This window comes from Anarhichas minor, unplaced genomic scaffold, assembly GCF_050575085.1.
Source record: "Anarhichas minor isolate MPS153535 unplaced genomic scaffold, ASM5057508v1 ptg000028l, whole genome shotgun sequence".
In the NCBI taxonomy this organism is placed as follows: Eukaryota; Metazoa; Chordata; class Actinopteri; order Perciformes; family Anarhichadidae; genus Anarhichas; species Anarhichas minor.
In genome coordinates this window covers 8614905-8636169 of record NW_027466474.1, presented here as the reverse complement: position 1 = coordinate 8636169, position 21265 = coordinate 8614905, and the positions used below count along the sequence as shown (strand labels likewise).

The following is a 21265-nucleotide window of genomic DNA, read 5'->3' as shown; positions in this document are numbered from 1 at the left end:
TGACAATTATTTTCAACTGCGTTCACAAATGTCTTTAACTGCGTTTTGCCATTTTAATTTCTAACCATCCGATCTCTCTTTCTGTTTGAAGTAACATCAACGTCTTCTGTCATTTTCCCTCCACGAGTTCCCACAAATTTCCTTTGTTCAGAAAAAAGCAACAACAAATTAATTTTAGTACTTACGATTTACATTTTTAGACCATTCATAGGCTGTACAGATCTACCTCTTGATTATTTTTTGACAGAAAGCGGAAGATTCTCTGTGAATCAAAATATATACTTCGTCAGCAGACTGACTTTATTTAGCTTCTCATCCTTCCTTCATAACCGCGCTATGCAGTAACACCGTTGTGATACATGACATGTACTGTCTATTGTTGTTGTTGGTTATTGGGTTCAATCCTGTATTACACGAAGCCATTTTTTTGCTATTTAATAAGCACCAACATTACACTTAACTGTTAGACCGGAGTTCAATTCATCAGTAGAGGCAAGGGCGTGTCTCACGCTTTATTTATCATCGACAAAACATATTCTAATACGTCTTGCTAATGTGTGTTGTAATGTTTCTACTGTTTTTTTTAATGTAAATTAATTTTTAAAGGCTGGTTCGTCTTTAATAATATTGTGATTGAAAAATCCTTCAGTAAAGCCATCTCACTTAAGCTGACAACTATTAAAATGACTGAGCTCTATCATATAACTTTTGCTGTGATGACAAATAGCGATTGTCTCAGCTGTAGACGCACGTGATGTGGCCCTGGACAGGTTGTGTGTATGTTTTATTACATTAAACTTCTGTTGTTGCAGGCAGATTAACCCTGTTTACTACAGAGCTAGTCAACATGAAGGGAACGAGAAAGAGGAAATGACTAGTTAACTTTAACTCCATACTGATTATCTAAAATATGATTTAAAAATTAACACTATCAATCTGTCTGTAAAGTAATGCACGAGATAAGTTTTGCTATAAGCACAAAGGAAAACGTTACGAAATGTAATCAACACAGCGTAAACCACACCCGACTGAATCCATTAGTTTACGTTGATGAGCAAGCCAGCTAGCACATACTACAATACAACAAGCCAGTAACCTTATACCCTCCTCAATGGAAAGGATACTGCTCAGGTCTCCCACCAGCTAACGCTATAGCTTACAACACACATTTACGTGTTTTAAGATCTGATCCCTGTTTATCCAGTATTATGTGGTACCCCGTTTGAAGTATACTTTACAAAGTAGAACTTCAAAGACTCGGGCAATTAAGACCTCGTTATTCCTCTTCATGTACATGCGCTCAGGTTTTGGGGTTGGGTTTTGGATATATTCTGATGAGGAAATTGTATGTAGTGCAAATTCAAGACTGGTTGCATTGTAATGCAACAACATATTCTTATTAATAAATAGTACATTTTTATTAGGAATGAAAAGTTATTTTTTTTCCATGTGAATGTTGGTACAGCAGTGTAACTACACTTTCATGAGCATGCCAGCTCTTTAAGATTTAATAACACATTCCATAACAGCACACTTAATTATGGTTAGATTTATATATATATATATATATAGCCCTCATTGTGCAACTTTATCCTTTTACACCTCGACTCTAGATTACTGCTTCTGTTCATCTCTCCAATACTTTTTTGCATTCACTTTCTCTGTGGTTCCCACGTCTATGACATTCTTGCTTGACTGCAGTAATAGTTCTCTTCTGTAGCAAGAGTTAAAATGATTCAGGCCATCAGAAATACGGTTGATTTGCAATTTGGCCTGTCTGTCTTTTTGTTGCGAAATGATGTGTTTATTATCTACAGTGAAACAAACAATATTTGTTGACTTAAATAACTATTCGCTTTTTCAGTTTTTGCACTTGAATTTGTGCCAAAATGTGATACGAACAAGAACATAGTTAGTGTGAAAACATTTACTGTTGACCATAACGTGCAGCGATTAAATTGAACTCAGAGTGTCGCTATTCACCAAGCAGAGGAAACACGCATCCACCCCTTGCTCGTGCTTTGTTACTCTGGCTTGTTCTTCTCCTTGTCAAATTGTACCCTAGGATGTGCATTGGTCAGCCATTAGCTTCAAATAAACAGTTTGCAAGTGCAACTGTTGTTTTATTACGTTATACTGAACCGCACAGATAATCGCAAGTGGATAAATAACTCCATTCAAAGTCAACGAGTGGATTTTCGCTTTTGTCTCAGGATGGCACACAATGGATATTCAGCGTCTGGCCTGCTTTGCGGGTTTGCTTGCTTTCTTCAGCTGCTTCACACCGTCAATGGAGACATAAGCTTTTCTGTTGCCGAGGAAATGAAACCCGGATCTGTCATAGGAAATATAGCAAAGGACCTCGGGTTGAACGTGGGGACATTATCTTCTCGAAAGGCCCGCATTGACAGCGATCTGAACCGTGAACGGTACTGTGACATTAATCTTAACACTGGAGATTTGATTGTTGCTGAACGAATTGACAGAGAGGCGCTTTGCGGCGAAAAGGCATCGTGTATTCTGAAGTTTGAGTTAATCTTAGAGGCACCTCTGGAGTTGCACCGTATTTCACTACAAATACACGATATAAACGACAACCCGCCTGTTTTCTCTAAAGATGAAATCAAGATAGAAATCAATGAATTGGCTGTAAAAGGATCTCGCTTTCGTGTTTTGGAGGCACACGATATAGATATTGGGCAAAACACTGTTCAAAGCTATGCGTTACAGCCAAACAATTATTTAGTGTTGAAAATTGAGTCAGAATCAGATGGGGGTAAATTTGCAGAGCTAGTGTTGAATAAGGAATTAGACCGCGAAGATCAGCAGGAATTGAGATTATTGCTCACTGCTCTAGATGGAGGCAGTCCTCAAAGAACTGGCACTGCAACTGTGCATGTGACTGTACTGGATGCTAATGATAACGTCCCAGTGTTTAGTCAGACAGTGTATAAAGCCAGTCTGCCTGAAAACTCGCCTCTTGACACTGTAGTCATTACAGTGGCTGCAACTGATGCAGATGAAGGTCTAAATGGAGAGGTGACTTATGAATTAAGTCGTATTTCAGAAACTAGCAGAAGAGCATTTGCTTTGAATCACAAAACAGGAGAACTTAAAGTAATAGGGCCTTTGGATTTCGAGAAAGAATCGATATATGAAATGCGAGTAGCCGCCAAAGATGGATATGGCCTAACCTCAGATTCCAAAGTAATAATTGAAATCTCCGATGTTAATGACAACCCACCTGAAATCACTCTAAAATCTCTTAATAACCCCATACCTGAGAACGTGTCACCTGGTACAGAGGTGGGCATCATCAACGTGCAGGATAGAGACTCTGAGACTAACAGACAGGTCCGCTGCTCCATTCAGCAAAACGTCCCTTTTAAGTTGGTTCCTTCTATTAAAAACTATTATTCTCTGGTGACCACAGGACTACTGGACCGTGAACTAGAGTCTGATTACAACATTACAATCACTGCCACTGACGAGGGCTCTCCACCTCTGTCCTCCTCTAAAACTGTTCAGTTATCTGTAGCAGACATCAACGACAACCCACCTGTGTTTGAGGAACAGTCCTACAGCGCTTATGTGACTGAAAATAACAAACCTGGCTCCACTTTATGTTCCGTTACTGCTCGAGACCCCGACTGGAGACAAAACGGTACAGTGATTTATTCTCTGTTACCCGGTGAAGTGAACGGTGCCCCGGTGTCCTCCTATCTATCTGTTAACGGAGACACGGGGGTGATCCACGCTGTGAGGTCGTTTGACTATGAACAGTTCAGGAGTTTTAAAGTCCACGTGACGGCCAGAGACAACGGTTCTCCTCCGCTCAGCAGTAACGTGACCGTAAGTGTGTTCGTATCGGACGTGAATGACAACTCTCCTCAGATACTGTACCCCGCCCCGGAGGGCAACTCCTTCATGACCGAGCTGGTCCCCAAAGCTGCACACGGAGGCTCTCTGGTGTCCAAAGTGATAGCGGTGGACGCGGACTCCGGACAGAACGCCTGGCTGTCCTATCATATAGTCAAATCCACTGATCCGGGACTTTTCACTATTGGTCTCCACAGCGGAGAGATCAGGACCCAGCGGGACATTTCTGAATCTGACAGCATGAAACAGAACCTCATTGTGTCAGTGAAAGATAACGGACAGCCCTCTCTCTCTGCCACCTGTTCCATGTATTTACTTATTTCTGATAACTTGGCTGAGGTGCCAGAACTGAAGGATATTTCTTATGACGAGAAGAACTCCAAACTGACCTCTTATCTGATCATCGCGCTGGTGTCTGTGTCCACCTTTTTCATGACCTTCATCATCATCATCCTCGGTGTGAGGTTTTGTCGCAGGAGAAAGCCCAGACTGTTGTTTGATGGAGCAGTTGCCATCCCCAGCGCTTATCTCCCTCCTAATTACGCAGACGTTGACGGCACAGGAACTTTACGCAGCGCTTACAATTATGACGCCTACCTGACAACAGGTTCTAGAACCAGTGACTTTAAGTTCGTGTCATCCTACAATGACAGCACACTGCCTGCTGACCAGACGCTGAGGAAAAGTCCATCAGACTTTGCTGATGTGTTTCAAGATTCGTTGGAGCCTCTAGAGGTATGCGCATGTGTTTGTTTTAAACATTTTAACACCCACACAATTTTAAATCAGCCTTCGATCCGTTACTTGAAAACCATTTTTTTTCTTAGTTAAGGTGGTCTGACACAGAAAAAAAAGTCATTCCTTGCATATGCAGATAATTTGTATTTCGTCTTAAATTTGGATTTTAACAATTATACAACTTAATTGTTAATACTTCTAAACAAAAAAAATTAAACAAACCATTTGTTTTTCTGTGAAAGAGTGTTATCCACTTTCCATGGATATGGAAATATATCAAAATTGTACTTTGTTTGATTGTCTTAAGTCTACATTTTTTTGCCTCCAAGCTGCCAAAGTACAGGATACTATATCATTCTTCTATTACCCCTGGCGTACAGTGGTGGGAAATAAATAGTATCAATTGATGAAGGCAGTACAAACCAATATGTATTTTCCTGATTTCATCATATTCCTCAGCTCCTTATTGGTCAAATTATATAGCTACAGCCTTCCATTTATCTTGAAGAGTACGTGGACTTCTTGTGACTTCATCATATGAGTAATTTTATTGTATTCAGGAACAAGGCTACAGTGTCATTATTATTACTTTATTGTTGTATCTTGGTAAGTCATCTGAGACTTGTGATAGATATGAGCCCTCGTACATGGTGTGTGTCACATTATACTGCGGTATCTCTCCATGGTGCTGAAACCAACTCAACCCTCACATATTCGTCCCTGCAGTCCACTATTTGTATTGTTACTGTGGTAAAACACTGGCATTTCCAACACTACACTCTCTTCTACAACTCACTCTGTATTGGTCATTCATGTTTGGATGTAACTGCAGCTTCGACTTTTTAGTCTATCATTCTCATCAGAGGACTCAATTATTTACATATTTTGTAATACCTACAATTTTCTCACAGTGTCGCTGTCCACCAGCTCTACTTAATGGTGCTACATTGTGTTATCCTGCACGCCTGCACATTTCTATTTCACAAAAGATTGTCCTTTGGTAAAAGCAGCGAAGTAGTACCATTTGCAATCGGACTGCACTTGTTGCCCGAAGAGGATTCCGTTTGGCTGGTTATTTTTATTTTTCAAGTCTTGCTTGTGGTGGATTTGGCACTGGTCCTTGCAGGAAAATGGGGAACAAAACATTTTCCGTGCTGGGCCTGTTCACCTCCTTCGGAGTATTTCTTCTTGCGCTGCAAACCGTCGGTGGCGATGTGTCTTATTCTTTTTCAGAGGAGATGAAACGCGGCTCAGTTGTTGGAAATATAGCGAAAGATATTGGACTCGAGGTGGGCAAACTGACTGCCCGAAAGGCTCGTATTGATGTAGACGGAAACAACAAACGGTATTGTGACATTACTCTCAGTACTGGAGATATCATTGTTGCTGATCGAATTGACAGAGAGGGGCTTTGTGGCAAAAAGGCATCTTGCGTTTTAAAACAGGAGCTTGTCTTAGAGAACCCTTTAGAGGTGCATCGCATTGGCGTTCACGTTCAAGATATCAACGATCATTCACCACAGTTTAAAAAGAACACAATCAAATTTGAAATTAGGGAATCGGCTTCTAAAGGTAGTCGCTACCGTCTAGATGAGGCCCACGATGCAGATATCGGACAAAACGCCATCCAGGGCTATAGTATAGAGGCAAATGAAAACTTCAGATTGAATATTATTGCAAAAAGCGGAGGAGGTAAATACAGCGAGTTAGTTTTAGAGAAGGAGCTGGACAGAGAACAACAGCAAGAGCTAACAGTTGTGCTCGTGGCAACAGACGGAGGCTCTCCTCAGCGATCGGGTACTGCAGTCATTCACGTCACTGTACTGGATGCTAATGATAACGCCCCAGTGTTTAGCCAGGCCGTTTATAAAGCCAGTCTACCTGAAAACTCTCCTTTAGATACTGTAGTGGTTACAGTGAGCGCTACTGATGCAGACGAGGGAATCAATGGAGAGGTGACTTATGAATTTGATCATATCTCTGATGAAATTAATAACGTGTTTTCTCTTGATCAGACAACAGGTGAAGTGAAAGTGAGTGGATCAATAGATTATGAGGAATTGTCCGCCTATGAAATGCAAATTACAGCCAAGGATGGTCTTGGATTAGTGTCATCTACGACATTGATTATTGATATCACAGATGTCAATGACAATGCCCCTCTTACGTTCATTAAGTCACTGACTAACCCCATACCTGAGAACGTGTCACCTGGTACAGAGGTGGGCATCATCAACGTGCAGGATAGAGACTCTGAGACTAACAGACAGGTCCGCTGCTCCATTCAGCAAAACGTCCCTTTTAAGTTGGTTCCTTCTATTAAAAACTATTATTCTCTGGTGACCACAGGACAACTGGACCGTGAACTAGAGTCTGACTACAACATTACAATCACTGCCACTGACGAGGGCTCTCCACCTCTGTCCTCCTCTAAAACTGTTCAGTTATCTGTAGCAGACATCAACGACAACCCACCTGTGTTTGAGGAACAGTCCTACAGCGCTTATGTGACTGAAAATAACAAACCTGGCTCCACTTTATGTTCCGTTACTGCTCGAGACCCCGACTGGAGACAAAACGGTACAGTGATTTATTCTCTGTTACCCGCTGAGGTGAACGGTGCTCCGGTGTCCTCCTATCTATCTGTTAACGGAGACACGGGGGTGATCCACGCTGTGAGGTCGTTTGATTATGAACAGTTCAGGAGTTTTAAAGTCCACGTGACGGCCAGAGACAACGGTTCTCCTCCGCTCAGCAGCAACGTGACCGTCAGTGTGTTCGTATCGGATGTGAATGACAACTCTCCTCAGATACTGTACCCCGCCCCGGAGGGCAACTCCTTCATGACCGAGCTGGTCCCCAAAGCTGCACACGGAGGCTCTCTGGTGTCCAAAGTGATAGCGGTGGACGCGGACTCCGGACAGAACGCCTGGCTGTCCTATCATATAGTCAAATCCACTGATCCGGGACTTTTCACTATTGGTCTCCACAGCGGAGAGATCAGGACCCAGCGGGACATTTCTGAATCTGACAGCATGAAACAGAACCTCATTGTGTCAGTGAAAGATAACGGACAGCCCTCTCTCTCTGCCACCTGTTCCATGTATTTACTTATTTCTGATAACTTGGCTGAGGTGCCAGAACTGAAGGATATTTCTTATGACGAGAAGAACTCCAAACTGACCTCTTATCTGATCATCGCGCTGGTGTCTGTGTCCACCTTTTTCCTGACCTTCATCATCATCATCCTCGGTGTGAGGTTCTGTCGCAGGAGAAAGCCCAGACTGTTGTTTGATGGAGCAGTTGCCATCCCCAGCGCTTATCTCCCTCCTAATTACGCAGACGTTGACGGCACAGGAACTTTACGCAGCACTTACAATTATGACGCCTACCTGACAACAGGTTCTAGAACCAGTGACTTTAAATTCGTGTCATCCTACAATGACAACACACTGCCTGCTGACCAGACTCTGAGGAAAAGTCCATCAGACTTCACTGAAGTGTTTGGTGTCCCAGATGAGTCTCCTGAGGTAGGCCTCTTACAATTGTGTATCTTACATTTAACTTTGATTGTGTTAAAATAGTTTTGACATCCACTTCAAATAAGCATTCTTGAAAATGTTTAAATATGCATTGAATAATTGAAACCACGAGTCACTTGCGCTCTGTTTGATTTTTTTTTTTGGCATAAGCGTCCATATTTGGATGACCGGTGTCTCACTGTTTTGATTTCTTACATTTTTTGTTAAAAAATATATTAGGTCCTGTTTAATTTTGCCTGGTGGTGACACTTATTCCAGTGTTTGAGTTTCATTTAATACAGTTCTTTCACAGTCTCCGGATGCTTTATGATATGAAGGGAAATTATTCGTACATTTAGTATTTGGCAGATGAAAAAACGTGTTACTTAACATATAATTTACTATTAAATATACACTGAAATGTAAAGGACCTACGACACATTGATATGAAGTCATGTTGTTTCAGCAACGGTTACATTTAACCTATCTAAAATCGTTTTTATTTTCAACTACATTTAGCCTGGTTTTTACCATGACAGCAGACAACTGCATATAAATAAATCCATTGTTACTGCATATGTTTGACCGCAATCTTCCCATTGCATTTATCACTTGATTTTTGACATTCCATTATTAGTTCCTTTAATCCATAAAGTTTAAAGTAGCAGTAATTATTGTTTCAATCTGTACATTTATTACTTTTTAGAAACACAAGGGTTATGCGATACATGCGTTACATTTCAAGTGATTGTTGTATGTGATATTGATGATCAGCTTCTTTCACGTTTTAGATAATCCTATATCTGGAAGCTTACCATTTGTTCAATGAAGCTTGCTGAGCCTATTAAGTGGCCCTCAGATATTGCCTTACTAACAGAAATACATATTGGACTTCATAGTTACATGGTTTTGTTATTAACAACCGAATGATTCACAGATACAATAAAATAGACTCTTATTATATATTGAGTACATATATAACAAATAATATTCATTTATTTCGCAGGCCTTGGGGATGTTTTATATTCAAACAAGTTTAACCGTTCTCAGTTTGTAAATGTTGTAATACATCCTAAGACAAGATTCCGATTTCATGTTCAATGATCACACCATATTATTTATACTTTAAGAACAGAAACGTTAAATGAGGGATAGCTTCATGGCTACTCATTTCTGTTCATATGCTGTCCATGGTACTTAATAGTGTTTCCCTAAATGCGCCGACTAATATCAAACCCAAAACATCCCAGTGAAATTGTTTCACGTGTTGCATTGCAGTGTCGATGATTGCAGCAGTTGTGGCCTCTTATTCTGGTCTCGTAATTGTTTATATGTAATATTCCAAATTAACTCACGGCGTCGCTGCTGACTCGCAGATATAAGGATGTTCATATCTCCACCCACTGCAAAAGGAGTAATTCAAGCATTTAACGGGGAGTTGCCATTGTTGTAGGAACGACGCACTTTATTTTTACCAGTACATTTGAGTTGTATCCGCAACACGGGACATTTTGCGTGTCCTCATCATATTTCGGGTGAAACAATGGATCTCAAAGGTCAATCGTTGGTGAACATTTTCTGCAGCTTTGCTGTCTTCATTCACATCATCACTGCAGACCTCAGCTATTCTGTTCCCGAGGAGATGACACCCGGATCCATTGTTGGAAATATCGCCAAGGACCTCGGGCTGGAAGTAGGAGAATTGTTCACTCGCAGAGCTCGTATTGATATGGAGGAGAGCTACCAGCACTACTGCGATATTGATCTAAAAACAGGACATTTTGTCATGAAGGAAAGGATTGATAGAGAGGAGCTGTGTGGGGAGAAGGCTTCGTGTATGCTAACATTTGAATTAGTCCTAGAGAGCCCGTTGGAGCTGCACCGCATTTCACTGCTCATCCAGGATAAAAACGACAATTCACCCCTTTTCCCGAAAGATACAATAAAACTGGAAATAAGCGAATCAGCCAACGCAGGAGCACGGTATCGCCTTAATGAAGCACATGACGCTGACATCGGACAAAATACAGTTCAACAATACAGTTTACAAACTAACGAACACTTTGTTTTATCTGTCAGAGACGATTCTGATGGATCTAAGAACGTCGAGTTGGTGTTGGACAAAGAGCTAGACCGTGAAAAAGAACGGGAATTATATTTCTTAATGATTGCCGTTGATGGTGGTAATCCACAGCGATCAGGAACAACCAATATCATCGTAAGCGTGTTGGATGCTAATGATAACGCCCCGGTGTTTGACCAAGCCTTCTACAAAGCTAGTCTACCTGAAAACTCTCCCCTTGATACTGTTGTCGTCACTGTAAGTGCTACTGATGAAGACGATGGAGTCAATGGGGAAGTCACATATGAGTTTAGCCGCATCTCAGAAAGGGCTAAAAAGGTTTTCTTACTTAACAGTAAAACCGGAGAGATAAAGGTCATAGGACCACTTGATTTTGAGAGTAATTCTAAATATGAAATGCGCATCGATGCTAAAGATGGTTATGGCCTTTCATCTGATTCCAAAGTAATGGTTGAAATCACTGATGTAAATGACAATGCTCCAGTGATATATTTGAAATCACTGACTAACCCCATACCTGAGAACGTGTCACCTGGTACAGAGGTGGGCATCATCAACGTGCAGGATAGAGACTCTGAGACTAACAGACAGGTCCGCTGCTCCATTCAGCAAAACGTCCCTTTTAAGTTGGTTCCTTCTATTAAAAACTATTATTCTCTGGCGACCACAGGACAACTGGACCGTGAACTAGAGTCTGACTACAACATTACAATCACTGCCACTGACGAGGGCTCTCCACCTCTGTCCTCCTCTAAAACTGTTCAGTTATCTGTAGCAGACATCAACGACAACCCACCTGTGTTTGAGGAACAGTCCTACAGCGCTTATGTGACAGAAAATAACAAACCTGGCTCCACTTTATGTTCCGTTACTGCTCGAGACCCCGACTGGAGACAAAACGGTACAGTGATTTATTCTCTGTTACCTGGAGAGGTGAACGGTGCCCCGGTGTCCTCCTATCTATCTGTTAACGGAGACACGGGGGTGATCCACGCTGTGAGGTCGTTTGATTATGAACAGTTCAGGAGTTTTAAAGTCCATGTGACGGCCAGAGACAACGGTTCTCCTCCGCTCAGCAGCAACGTGACCGTCAGTGTGTTCGTATCGGATGTGAATGACAACTCTCCTCAGATACTGTACCCCGCCCCGGAGGGCAACTCCTTCATGACCGAGCTGGTCCCCAAAGCTGCACACGGAGGCTCTCTGGTGTCCAAAGTGATAGCGGTGGACGCGGACTCCGGACAGAACGCCTGGCTGTCCTATCATATAGTCAAATCCACTGATCCGGGACTTTTCACTATTGGTCTCCACAGCGGAGAGATCAGGACCCAGCGGGACATTTCTGAATCTGACAGCATGAAACAGAACCTCATTGTGTCGGTGAAAGATAACGGACAGCCCTCTCTCTCTGCCACCTGTTCCATGTATTTACTTATTTCTGATAACTTGGCTGAGGTGCCAGAACTGAAGGATATTTCTTATGACGAGAAGAACTCCAAACTGACCTCTTATCTGATCATCGCGCTGGTGTCTGTGTCCACCTTTTTCCTGACCTTCATCATCATCATCCTCGGTGTGAGGTTTTGTCGCAGGAGAAAGCCCAGACTGTTGTTTGATGGAGCAGTTGCCATCCCCAGCGCTTATCTCCCTCCTAATTACGCAGACGTTGACGGAACAGGAACTTTACGCAGCGCTTACAATTATGACGCCTACCTGACAACAGGTTCTAGAACCAGTGACTTTAAGTTCGTGTCATCTTACAATGACAACACACTGCCTGCTGACCAGACTCTGAGGAAAAGTCCGACAGATTTTCTCGAAGCTTTTGTCGATTCTGATAATTCTCCAGAGGTAAGAATACTATAGTACTTTTTTAAATAGTTGGTAGTTCAGAGGCTATTCAACATGTGACTGTAAATAACATTATATGCTTCATCACATTCATCCACATTGTTGATCTATTGACAAAAAGTGACAATCCTTATTGACCAACAGAGTCTGACATTTTGTTTTTACTTTTCTCGCTCATTTAGTACAGACAGGGTATCAAATGTGTCCTTTGTTTTAATTATGAATGAATAGGTTGATGTATTTGTCTTGCAGCGATCGTATCGTTGCTGTCCATAGTAATGCACACAAGAAAAAAACAACGTTTGTTTACTGGATTAATTTCTTGAAATCATACTAATGGAGCCAGCTATGGTCATAACGATATCAGATTCTAAAGCATTGCTTTTGTTCAGGTGGTTTAAAGTTAAGCTAATATTAACAGCACTGTCAAATTCATAGAAACCCTCCCCATTGCAATCGAACCCAAATTTGTAAATCTACTGTCTCTGTGAAACAAAATTTTAATTGTTATTGATCCTTTAATGAATTAATTCAGTCCAAATAGTGCACTAGTATCTGAGAAGTAATTATTTTTAAAATGTATGTACTTCTCTAGCACTCCCATCCTTTTTCCCCAACATGCACCTTTCTTTTACTTGGCATAGTTTAATATATTTATATTGTGTAGTGTTCGGTTAACAGCCATTTGTGGAATTTCAGGAAGTCCCTGCAGACTTGGCAATAGTGAATCAATAATATTTCCATTGCGCTACGACTCATCTGCAGTTATTAACAGTGTTCCTGCTAGTTCAGTGATATTGTTTTAAACATGAGCAATGCTGCTTTCTCCTGAGTTAAGTTGACATCAGACAAATGCGCCGCTTTTCTCCTCAACCGAATCAGTGAAATTGAGCTCCGTCATATTGATGCATTTCAGCAACTCCCCTTGATATTAGTGCCTTGTTTCTACTTAACTAAAACTAGACGTTAACTGTAACCAACACAAGGATGCATTTTCTGAGAAGCCGAGTTCTGCCACAGGAGCAGTGACGTAATTGGTATTTTATGTATGCGTCTCTTTTTAAAAAAAATGCTCACTGATCAAGTAACTACATTTGTTTAGAGATCAGTCGTTTTTAACAGCAGACTTTTGTTGTCCCGATTTAGGGGAATAATCTCTGTCCATGGTGCTGAAAACAGGGATAGTTGATTCAGGGAAGACAGTCATAATGCATGTCTAGATACGCTCCTTACGTTATTAGTTTATGTTTAAGACACACGTCATGAAAATGTAGTGAAAACAGAAAACAAACAATATTGTTTTTGAAGTTAATCTTTGAATTTACAGTTCATTTCTTTTCTATGGAATCTTTATATGTCTCAATCAATGCACCAAGCATGTTGCATTGATTGAGACATCAATACAGCTTTCACTGTTACATTACTGGAAAAAAAGCTGAATGAATGAAACTACTATAAATTATATCACGGTATACTCTACACCCACACACACACACACACACACACCAGCTCTAATATGCTAAAGTGTCACATTGTGCTCTGTATGCTGACAGGGGATTTCAATATCTTGCCATCAAGCTTTCACCCCTATGCCTGTCATTATATCATATGCTCTTTCTCAAACGAACACACTGTGTCGCTATCTACCAGTTTACTAACTATTGCAATGCTGTGTAGCACAACGTCTCCACCCATTGTTCTTCAGCTTTGTATTTCCAGTTATGTTGCGGCTGTCGAACGATCTTTGGGATCGTGTTGCTGATTTTTGTTTTGAAAATTCTCCGATCTTGTCCACCGACGTATAAGCGAGTTGAACTAGTACCTTCAAATATTTCCTTTCTCCTGCGGATATTTGTCATTTTCAATGATGGAACAAAAAGGATTTTCAAAGCTTGGCCTGGTTACTCGTTTTGTCATCTGTCTACTTGCGTTGCAATCCGTATTTGCCGAGGTGAGCGTTTCCATCCAAGAAGAGATGAAACCAGGAACTGTCATTGGAAATATAGCCAAAGATCTTGGTCTGGATATATCTACCCTGTCAACTCGCAAGGCCCGCATTGATTCCGAAGGCAATAATGAACGATATTGTGTTATCAGTTTGAAAACCGGGGATCTAAGTGTTGCTGAGCGGCTTGACAGAGAGAGTCTTTGTGGCACTAAAGCATCTTGCATTTTAGTCCTGGAACTTGTACTGGAGAATCCGTTAGAATTACATCGTATAAATCTTCACGTCCAAGATATAAATGACAACTCTCCGCAATTCAGAAGAGATTTAATTAGAATGGAAATAAGTGAGTCCGCTGAGAAGGGCACTCGTTTCTTAATGGAGGAAGCACATGACGCGGACATTGGCCAAAATTCTGTTCAGAGGTACAGCTTACAAAATAATGCTAATTTTATTCTCATGGTCGATGCGAACAAAGTTGAGCTTGTTCTAGATATCAAACTTGATAGAGAGACACAAAAAGAGATTGATTTGCTTTTAACAGCTCTTGATGGTGGTTCACCACAGAGATCAGGTACTGTAATGATACACGTCACTGTACTGGATGCTAATGATAACGCCCCAGTGTTTAGCCAGGCCGTTTATAAAGCCAGTCTGCCTGAAAACTCTCCTCTTGACACTGTAGTGGTCCCAGTAAGTGCTACTGATGCAGATGATGGGGTGAATGGTGACGTAACGTATGACCTTGGTTATGTTTCAGTGACAGATGAAAGACTTTTTTCTATTGACGGTAAAACTGGAGAAATACGTGTAATTGGTTCCACGGACTATGAGAAGAAAAAATCATTTGAACTGCGAGTATTGGCAAAAGACGGACTCGGATTAAGTTCTTATGCCAAGGTTTTCATAGACCTAACTGATGAAAATGATAACGCCCCTGTAATATATTTAAAATCTGTAACTAGCCCCATACCTGAGAACGTGTCACCTGGTACAGAGGTGGGCATCATCAACGTGCAGGATAGAGACTCTGAGACTAACAGACAGGTCCGCTGCTCCATTCAGCAAAACGTCCCTTTTAAGTTGGTTCCTTCTATTAAAAACTATTATTCTCTGGTGACCACAGGACAACTGGACCGTGAACTAGAGTCTGATTACAACATTACAATCACTGCCACTGACGAGGGCTCTCCACCTCTGTCCTCCTCTAAAACTGTTCAGTTATCTGTAGCAGACATCAACGACAACCCACCTGTGTTTGAGGAACAGTCCTACAGCGCTTATGTGACTGAAACTAACAAACCTGGCTCCACTTTATGTTCGGTTACTGCTCGAGACCCCGACTGGAGACAAAACGGTACAGTGGTTTATTCTCTGTTACCCGGTGAGGTGAACGGTGCCCCGGTGTCCTCCTATATATCTGTTAACGGAGACACGGGGGTGATCCACGCTGTGAGGTCGTTTGATTATGAACAGTTCAGGAGTTTTAAAGTCCACGTGACGGCCAGAGACAACGGTTCTCCTCCGCTCAGCAGCAACGTGACTGTCAGTGTGTTCGTATCGGATGTGAATGACAACTCTCCTCAGATACTGTACCCCGCCCCGGAGGGCAACTCCTTCATGACCGAGCTGGTCCCCAAAGCTGCACAAGGAGGCTCTCTGGTGTCCAAAGTGATAGCGGTGGACGCGGACTCCGGACAGAACGCCTGGCTGTCCTATCATATAGTCAAATCCACTGATCCGGGACTTTTCACTATTGGTCTCCACAGCGGAGAGATCAGGACCCAGCGGGACATTTCTGAATCTGATAGCATGAAACAGAACCTCATTGTGTCAGTGAAAGATAACGGACAGCCCTCTCTCTCTGCCACCTGTTCCATGTATTTACTTATTTCTGATAACTTGGCTGAGGTGCCAGAACTGAAGGATATTTCTTATGACGAGAAGAACTCCAAACTGACCTCTTATCTGATCATCGCCCTGGTGTCTGTGTCCACCTTTTTCCTGACCTTCATCATCATCATCCTCGGTGTGAGGTTCTGTCGCAGGAGAAAGCCCAGACTGTTGTTTGATGGAGCAGTTGCCATCCCCAGTGCTTATCTCCCTCCTAATTACGCAGATGTTGACGGCACAGGAACTTTACGCAGCACTTACAATTATGACGCCTACCTGACAACAGGTTCTAGAACCAGTGACTTTAAGTTCGTGTCATCCTACAATGACAACACACTGCCTGCTGACCAGACTCTGAGGAAATGTCCATCAGACTTTGCTGAAGTATTTGGGGCCTCACTGGATTCATTGGAGGTAGGCTTCACCTAAAAATATTTTTGATATTAACTCAGCACTGATTTCAAAGGGTATGTATTTTAGGATTAGTTGTTCTTTTAAGGACCATGGACAGCGACATATCATAGAACGAAGAAGGAATACATGTGATTTGAATTCAGTTTTCTAAAGCCAACGCATTGATAGCTTTAAGAAGGTTGATATTGATAATTTGAATTTCGTGATTCAGGTCACTGAACGGACCTTGGTAGTAAAATATGGAATTAAGATTTGACATTCTGTTTTTTGCTTGGTATTACTGTTAGGCACTTATTTACATCAAAGTATTGTATTGAATCCAGTACAAAATTAATTTTTTGGCTGTACACAGAAACTATGAAAGCATTACATAAAACACTATTTTGGATGAGAATAGAGCCTGCTTGCAATGCAATCGAATGCAACAATCAAAAATAATATTCTATCCCATTCCAATAATTTTAACTTCTTGATATGTGTTCAATTAATGTTCTCCTCTCGGCTGTTTTGTTTTTGGTGATGTTGATTTCAATCGCAATATAGTTTACGGTATTTCTCAGAGTTTGGGCTGATTTACATGTACATGAAATACGCAGAATTGTAGAAACACTTACTATTATCCTGCACTCCAATACAGGCCCATTTTGTTGCATTATAAAACAACATAATGAGTCTATATTTTTGTTGTCCTTCAGTGTTTTTTCCTTCGTGAAGAACTTCAATGTACATGACCAACTCCTAAGTTGGCACTTCATGTTGCTTGTCTGTTCATCAGACCCGAGGTGCTTTCCCATACATTGAGTTATGTTTCATAAACAACATACATGGTGACTGTATCTTGTAATCTTTCGAACATGCTGTGAGGGTCGCTGTCTACCAGTCGAAAAGTGAAATAGGTTGCATGCGAAATCGTCCCCACCCACAGTTGTCTTACTCATTGTTTGCCATAACACTTGAATCATTCACGTATGTGCATTTCCTTTGTGTTTGTGTGGAATACCGACCAAGTCGTTGTTATTGTTGATTCATTTTGGTTGCTGGAGGATGGCATATAACGGATTGCAACTGAATGTTTTCTGCAGCTCACTTCTTTTGCTATTAGGATTACAGCTCTCTCATGGCGATGTGAGCTATTCTTTTCCGGAGGAAATGAAACGGGGTTCAGTGATTGGAAACATAGCCAAGGATCTTGGCCTACAAGTAAGCAGACTTCCACCTCGGAAGGCTCGAATTGTCCTCGAAGGAAACCGTAAACGTTATTGTGAGATTAACCTTGTTACCGGAGAACTAGTCGTCGCTGATCGGATTGACCGAGAGGAGCTCTGTGGAGCGAAGATTTCATGCATTTTGAAATGTGAATTGGTACTTGAGGACCCACTCGAATCGCATCGGATATCTGTGCAAATTCAGGATGTAAATGACAATCCACCAGTTTTCGTTAAGGATGCGGTTAAATTGGAAATAAGGGAATCCACTCCCAAAGGATCTCGCTATAGAATAAATGCGGCACGCGATGCAGACATAGGACAAAACGCTGTGCAAAACTACGTTTTACAGAAAAACAATTATTTTGCGCTCAACGTACTTACTAATTCTGTTGGTACAAAATACAGTGAGATAATTTTGGATAGAGAATTAGATCGTGAAGAAGAGCAAGAGGTGATCTTATTGCTGACAGCCGTCGATGGTGGTAACCCTCAGAAATCAGGTACCGCTGTCATTAAAATCACTGTACTGGATGCTAATGATAACGCCCCCGTTTTTAGCCAGGCCGTTTATGAGGCTACTCTACCTGAAAACTCTCCTGTAGACACCGTGGTAGTGGCAGTGAGTGCTACTGATGCAGATGAAGGCGTGAATGGTAAAGTAACATATGATTTCAGTGGAATAAGTGATATCGCAAAAGAAATATTTGCATTGAATGAACACACTGGAGAAATTACAGTCGCAAAAAATGTCGACTATGAAGAAGAAACAAAATTTGAAATGCTCATTGAGGGAAAGGATGGCTATGGCCTTTCTTCAGAAACAAAGGTGGTAATAGATATTACTGATGTGAATGACAATGCCCCAGTGATACATATTAATTCATTAGCAAACCCTATACCCGAGAACGTGTCACCTGGTACAGAGGTGGGCATCATCAACGTGCAGGATAGAGATTCTGAGACTAACAGACAGGTCCGCTGCTCCATTCAGCAAAACGTCCCTTTTAAGTTGGTTCCTTCTATTAAAAACTATTATTCTCTGGTGACCACAGGACAACTGGACCGTGAACTAGAGTCTGACTACAACATTACAATCACTGCCACTGACGAGGGCTCTCCACCTCTGTCCTCCTCTAAAACTGTTCAGTTATCTGTAGCAGACATCAACGACAACCCACCTGTGTTCGAGGAACAGTCCTACAGCGCTTATGTGGCTGAAAATAACAAGCCTGGCTCCACTTTATGTTCCGTTACTGCTCGAGACCCCGACTGGAGACAAAACGGTACAGTGATTTATTCTCTGTTACCCGGTGAGGTGAACGGTGCCCCGGTGTCCTCCTATCTATCTGTTAACGGAGACACGGGGGTGATCCACGCTGTGAGGTCGTTTGACTATGAACAGTTCAGGAGTTTTAAAGTCCACGTGACGGCCAGAGACAACGGTTCTCCTCCGCTCAGCAGCAACGTGACCGTCAGTGTGTTCGTATCGGATGTCAATGACAACTCTCCTCAGATACTGTACCCCGCCCCGGAGGGCAACTCCTTCATGACCGAGCTGGTCCCCAAAGCTGCACACGGAGGCTCTCTGGTGTCCAAAGTGATAGCGGTGGACGCGGACTCCGGACAGAACGCCTGGCTGTCCTATCATATAGTCAAATCCACTGATCCGGGACTTTTCACTATTGGTCTCCACAGCGGAGAGATCAGGACCCAGCGGGACATTTCTGAATCTGACAGCATGAAACAGAACCTCATTGTGTCAGTGAAAGATAACGGACAGCCCTCTCTCTCTGCCACCTGTTCCATGTATTTACTTATTTCTGATAACTTGGCTGAGGTGCCAGAACTGAAGGATATTTCTTATGACGAGAAGAACTCCAAACTGACCTCTTATCTGATCATCGCGCTGGTGTCTGTGTCCACCTTTTTCCTGACCTTCATCATCATCATCCTCGGTGTGAGGTTTTGTCGCAGGAGAAAGCCCAGACTGTTGTTTGATGGAGCAGTTGCCATCCCCAGCGCTTATCTCCCTCCTAATTACGCAGACGTTGACGGAACAGGAACTTTACGCAGCGCTTACAATTATGACGCCTACCTGACAACAGGTTCTAGAACCAGTGACTTTAAGTTCGTGTCTTCTTACAATGACAACACACTGCCTGCTGACCAGACTCTGAGGAAAAATCCATCAGACTTCGCTGATGTGTTCGGTCATTCAGAGGAGTCCCTAGAGGTAGGCCCTAACATATTATACTTTGCTGATTCATGATTCTTCCTTTTTATATAACTTGCCAACTACAGTTTAAGTTTTTCCTGGTATTTGGGATCCAAGGTGGTCCTCTGAAGCTCTGTTTACCATTGCACAGTGGCTATTTCTTTACTATGTTTCCACATTAATCCAATGAAGTTACAGATGTTAAACCTTTGTGCGGTCCACATCTGCTTGCCGGAGGTTGCTTTGGAAACTCTCACTGGATCTCTGTCATTGAAATTAAGTTGATTATTTAGTTTTCTTGGCTTAACCTTTATAAACCTCATGTTAGTACTGTACTTTTTTCAAAGTATTTCAGACTTTGTGAAACATCCAGTATTGATTGTTAAAGTGCAAAAAATGATTGTTTTATTTGCTCATTCAAAAAAAAAACGTTTTTTTTTCACTTAAATTGTAATTGTCAATGGTTTATGGATTACGAGCTGTATTTAAGCATGAAGCATAATCTTGAAGAATATACAAATATAGGTACAAGTAAGAACAAAGCATTGCAGCTGTATAATGCGTGTTAAAGCTGTTTTTTGCTTTACATGTCACCGATATTCCACAATGCCTGTTGTGAAATGTGTCAAATTTCACTAAATTAGTGTCATTGTAAACATGCAGTTTCAACTATAGACAGCCAATTTATCAAACAGTATGCAGTGAACCTGGTGTGCTTCATGCAAAGTATGGCATATATTGATAATGTCTTCAGAAACATTCAATAGTGTGTCTTACAAGTTGGGCTTCAACCTGTTTCTATACTGTATACAGTATTTGGCATTATGCTTCGAACATAGTTAACTTTCAGACTGGACAGCATTTGTACTGTCAGTGTTATTCTTTTTGTCTTTAATTTTCAACTTTCAAACAATGGGGTGATGATGGCCTCAGAGCCAAATGCTTTCACTGAATACCTCACCGTGTAATTGGGTGAATTTAGAAATGACAGACTATTGTTCAAAACTTGAGATTTACAAATACAGTATGTTTAATCAAACTTCAGCTTTAATCAAACATCTTTATTACACATTGAAAAGAAAAGCTTTTACAATTTGTGAGCACTTTGAAACAATATTTCCCCTGCATCAATGTTAGGGATATCTGTCTGTGTTTCCCTTTCAGTAACCCGTTGTCACTTCTTTGCCCCAGCTGCCTTTGATGTTAAATTGAGTCATGCTGGTTTCTAATCTGAAAATATTGCTCAAGAAATGATTGGTACTTACTGAATACTGTGCTTTGTGTGTCATTGTTATCTAACATTGCTGTGTTTAGTTTTGGTTCATGGTGCAATATGCTTCCTTTTTTAATGCAGTTCATCAGAATCTCTCTGAACACATTTAATCTTTGAATTAAATTGTGATGGGTTATTCAATCCAATACAGCAATTGGTACTGTAGAGTACAGTGTATTTTGCAGTTTGCATATATGAAGGGCGTATTTGTTTGACTGACAGCTTATGAAGTACACAATGCAGAA

At 41.5% G+C, this 21265-nt stretch overlaps 5 protein-coding genes across 5 annotated transcripts; all 5 read left to right on the top strand.

Annotated features, from left to right (window-relative positions):
* Positions 1–2214: 2214 nt before the first annotated feature.
* On the top strand, positions 2215–4720 carry LOC142963002 (protocadherin beta-15-like). Its single transcript, XM_076103698.1, has 2 exons — positions 2215–4614; positions 4712–4720. Exons 1-2 carry the CDS (start codon positions 2215–2217, stop codon positions 4718–4720), a joined length of 2409 nt encoding a protein of 802 aa, XP_075959813.1.
* A 1027-nt stretch (positions 4721–5747) lies between these two features.
* On the top strand, positions 5748–8568 carry LOC142963000 (protocadherin beta-15-like). Its single transcript, XM_076103695.1, has one exon. It carries the CDS (start codon positions 5748–5750, stop codon positions 8199–8201), a length of 2454 nt encoding a protein of 817 aa, XP_075959810.1. The 3' UTR covers positions 8202–8568.
* A 1113-nt stretch (positions 8569–9681) lies between these two features.
* On the top strand, positions 9682–12087 carry LOC142962997 (protocadherin beta-15-like). The gene has a single exon (XM_076103686.1). The coding sequence runs from the start codon at positions 9682–9684 to the stop codon at positions 12085–12087; it is 2406 nt and encodes an 801-aa protein (XP_075959801.1).
* A 1852-nt stretch (positions 12088–13939) lies between these two features.
* LOC142962996 (protocadherin beta-15-like) lies at positions 13940–16339 on the top strand. Its single transcript, XM_076103685.1, has one exon. It carries the CDS (start codon positions 13940–13942, stop codon positions 16337–16339), a length of 2400 nt encoding a protein of 799 aa, XP_075959800.1.
* A 1029-nt stretch (positions 16340–17368) lies between these two features.
* On the top strand, positions 17369–19801 carry LOC142962995 (protocadherin beta-15-like). The gene has a single exon (XM_076103684.1). It carries the CDS (start codon positions 17369–17371, stop codon positions 19799–19801), a length of 2433 nt encoding a protein of 810 aa, XP_075959799.1.
* Positions 19802–21265: the final 1464 nt, after the last annotated feature.

What these genes read in the sequence shown, in the direction of transcription:
- LOC142963002 (XM_076103698.1), top strand. Translation starts at nt 2,215, where the DNA reads ATGGCACACAATGGATATTCAGCGTCTGGCCTGCTTTGCGGGTTTGCT.
- LOC142962995 (XM_076103684.1), top strand. Translation starts at nt 17,369, where the DNA reads ATGGCATATAACGGATTGCAACTGAATGTTTTCTGCAGCTCACTTCTT.
- LOC142962996 (XM_076103685.1), top strand. Translation starts at nt 13,940, where the DNA reads ATGGAACAAAAAGGATTTTCAAAGCTTGGCCTGGTTACTCGTTTTGTC.
- LOC142963000 (XM_076103695.1), top strand. Translation starts at nt 5,748, where the DNA reads ATGGGGAACAAAACATTTTCCGTGCTGGGCCTGTTCACCTCCTTCGGA.
- LOC142962997 (XM_076103686.1), top strand. Translation starts at nt 9,682, where the DNA reads ATGGATCTCAAAGGTCAATCGTTGGTGAACATTTTCTGCAGCTTTGCT.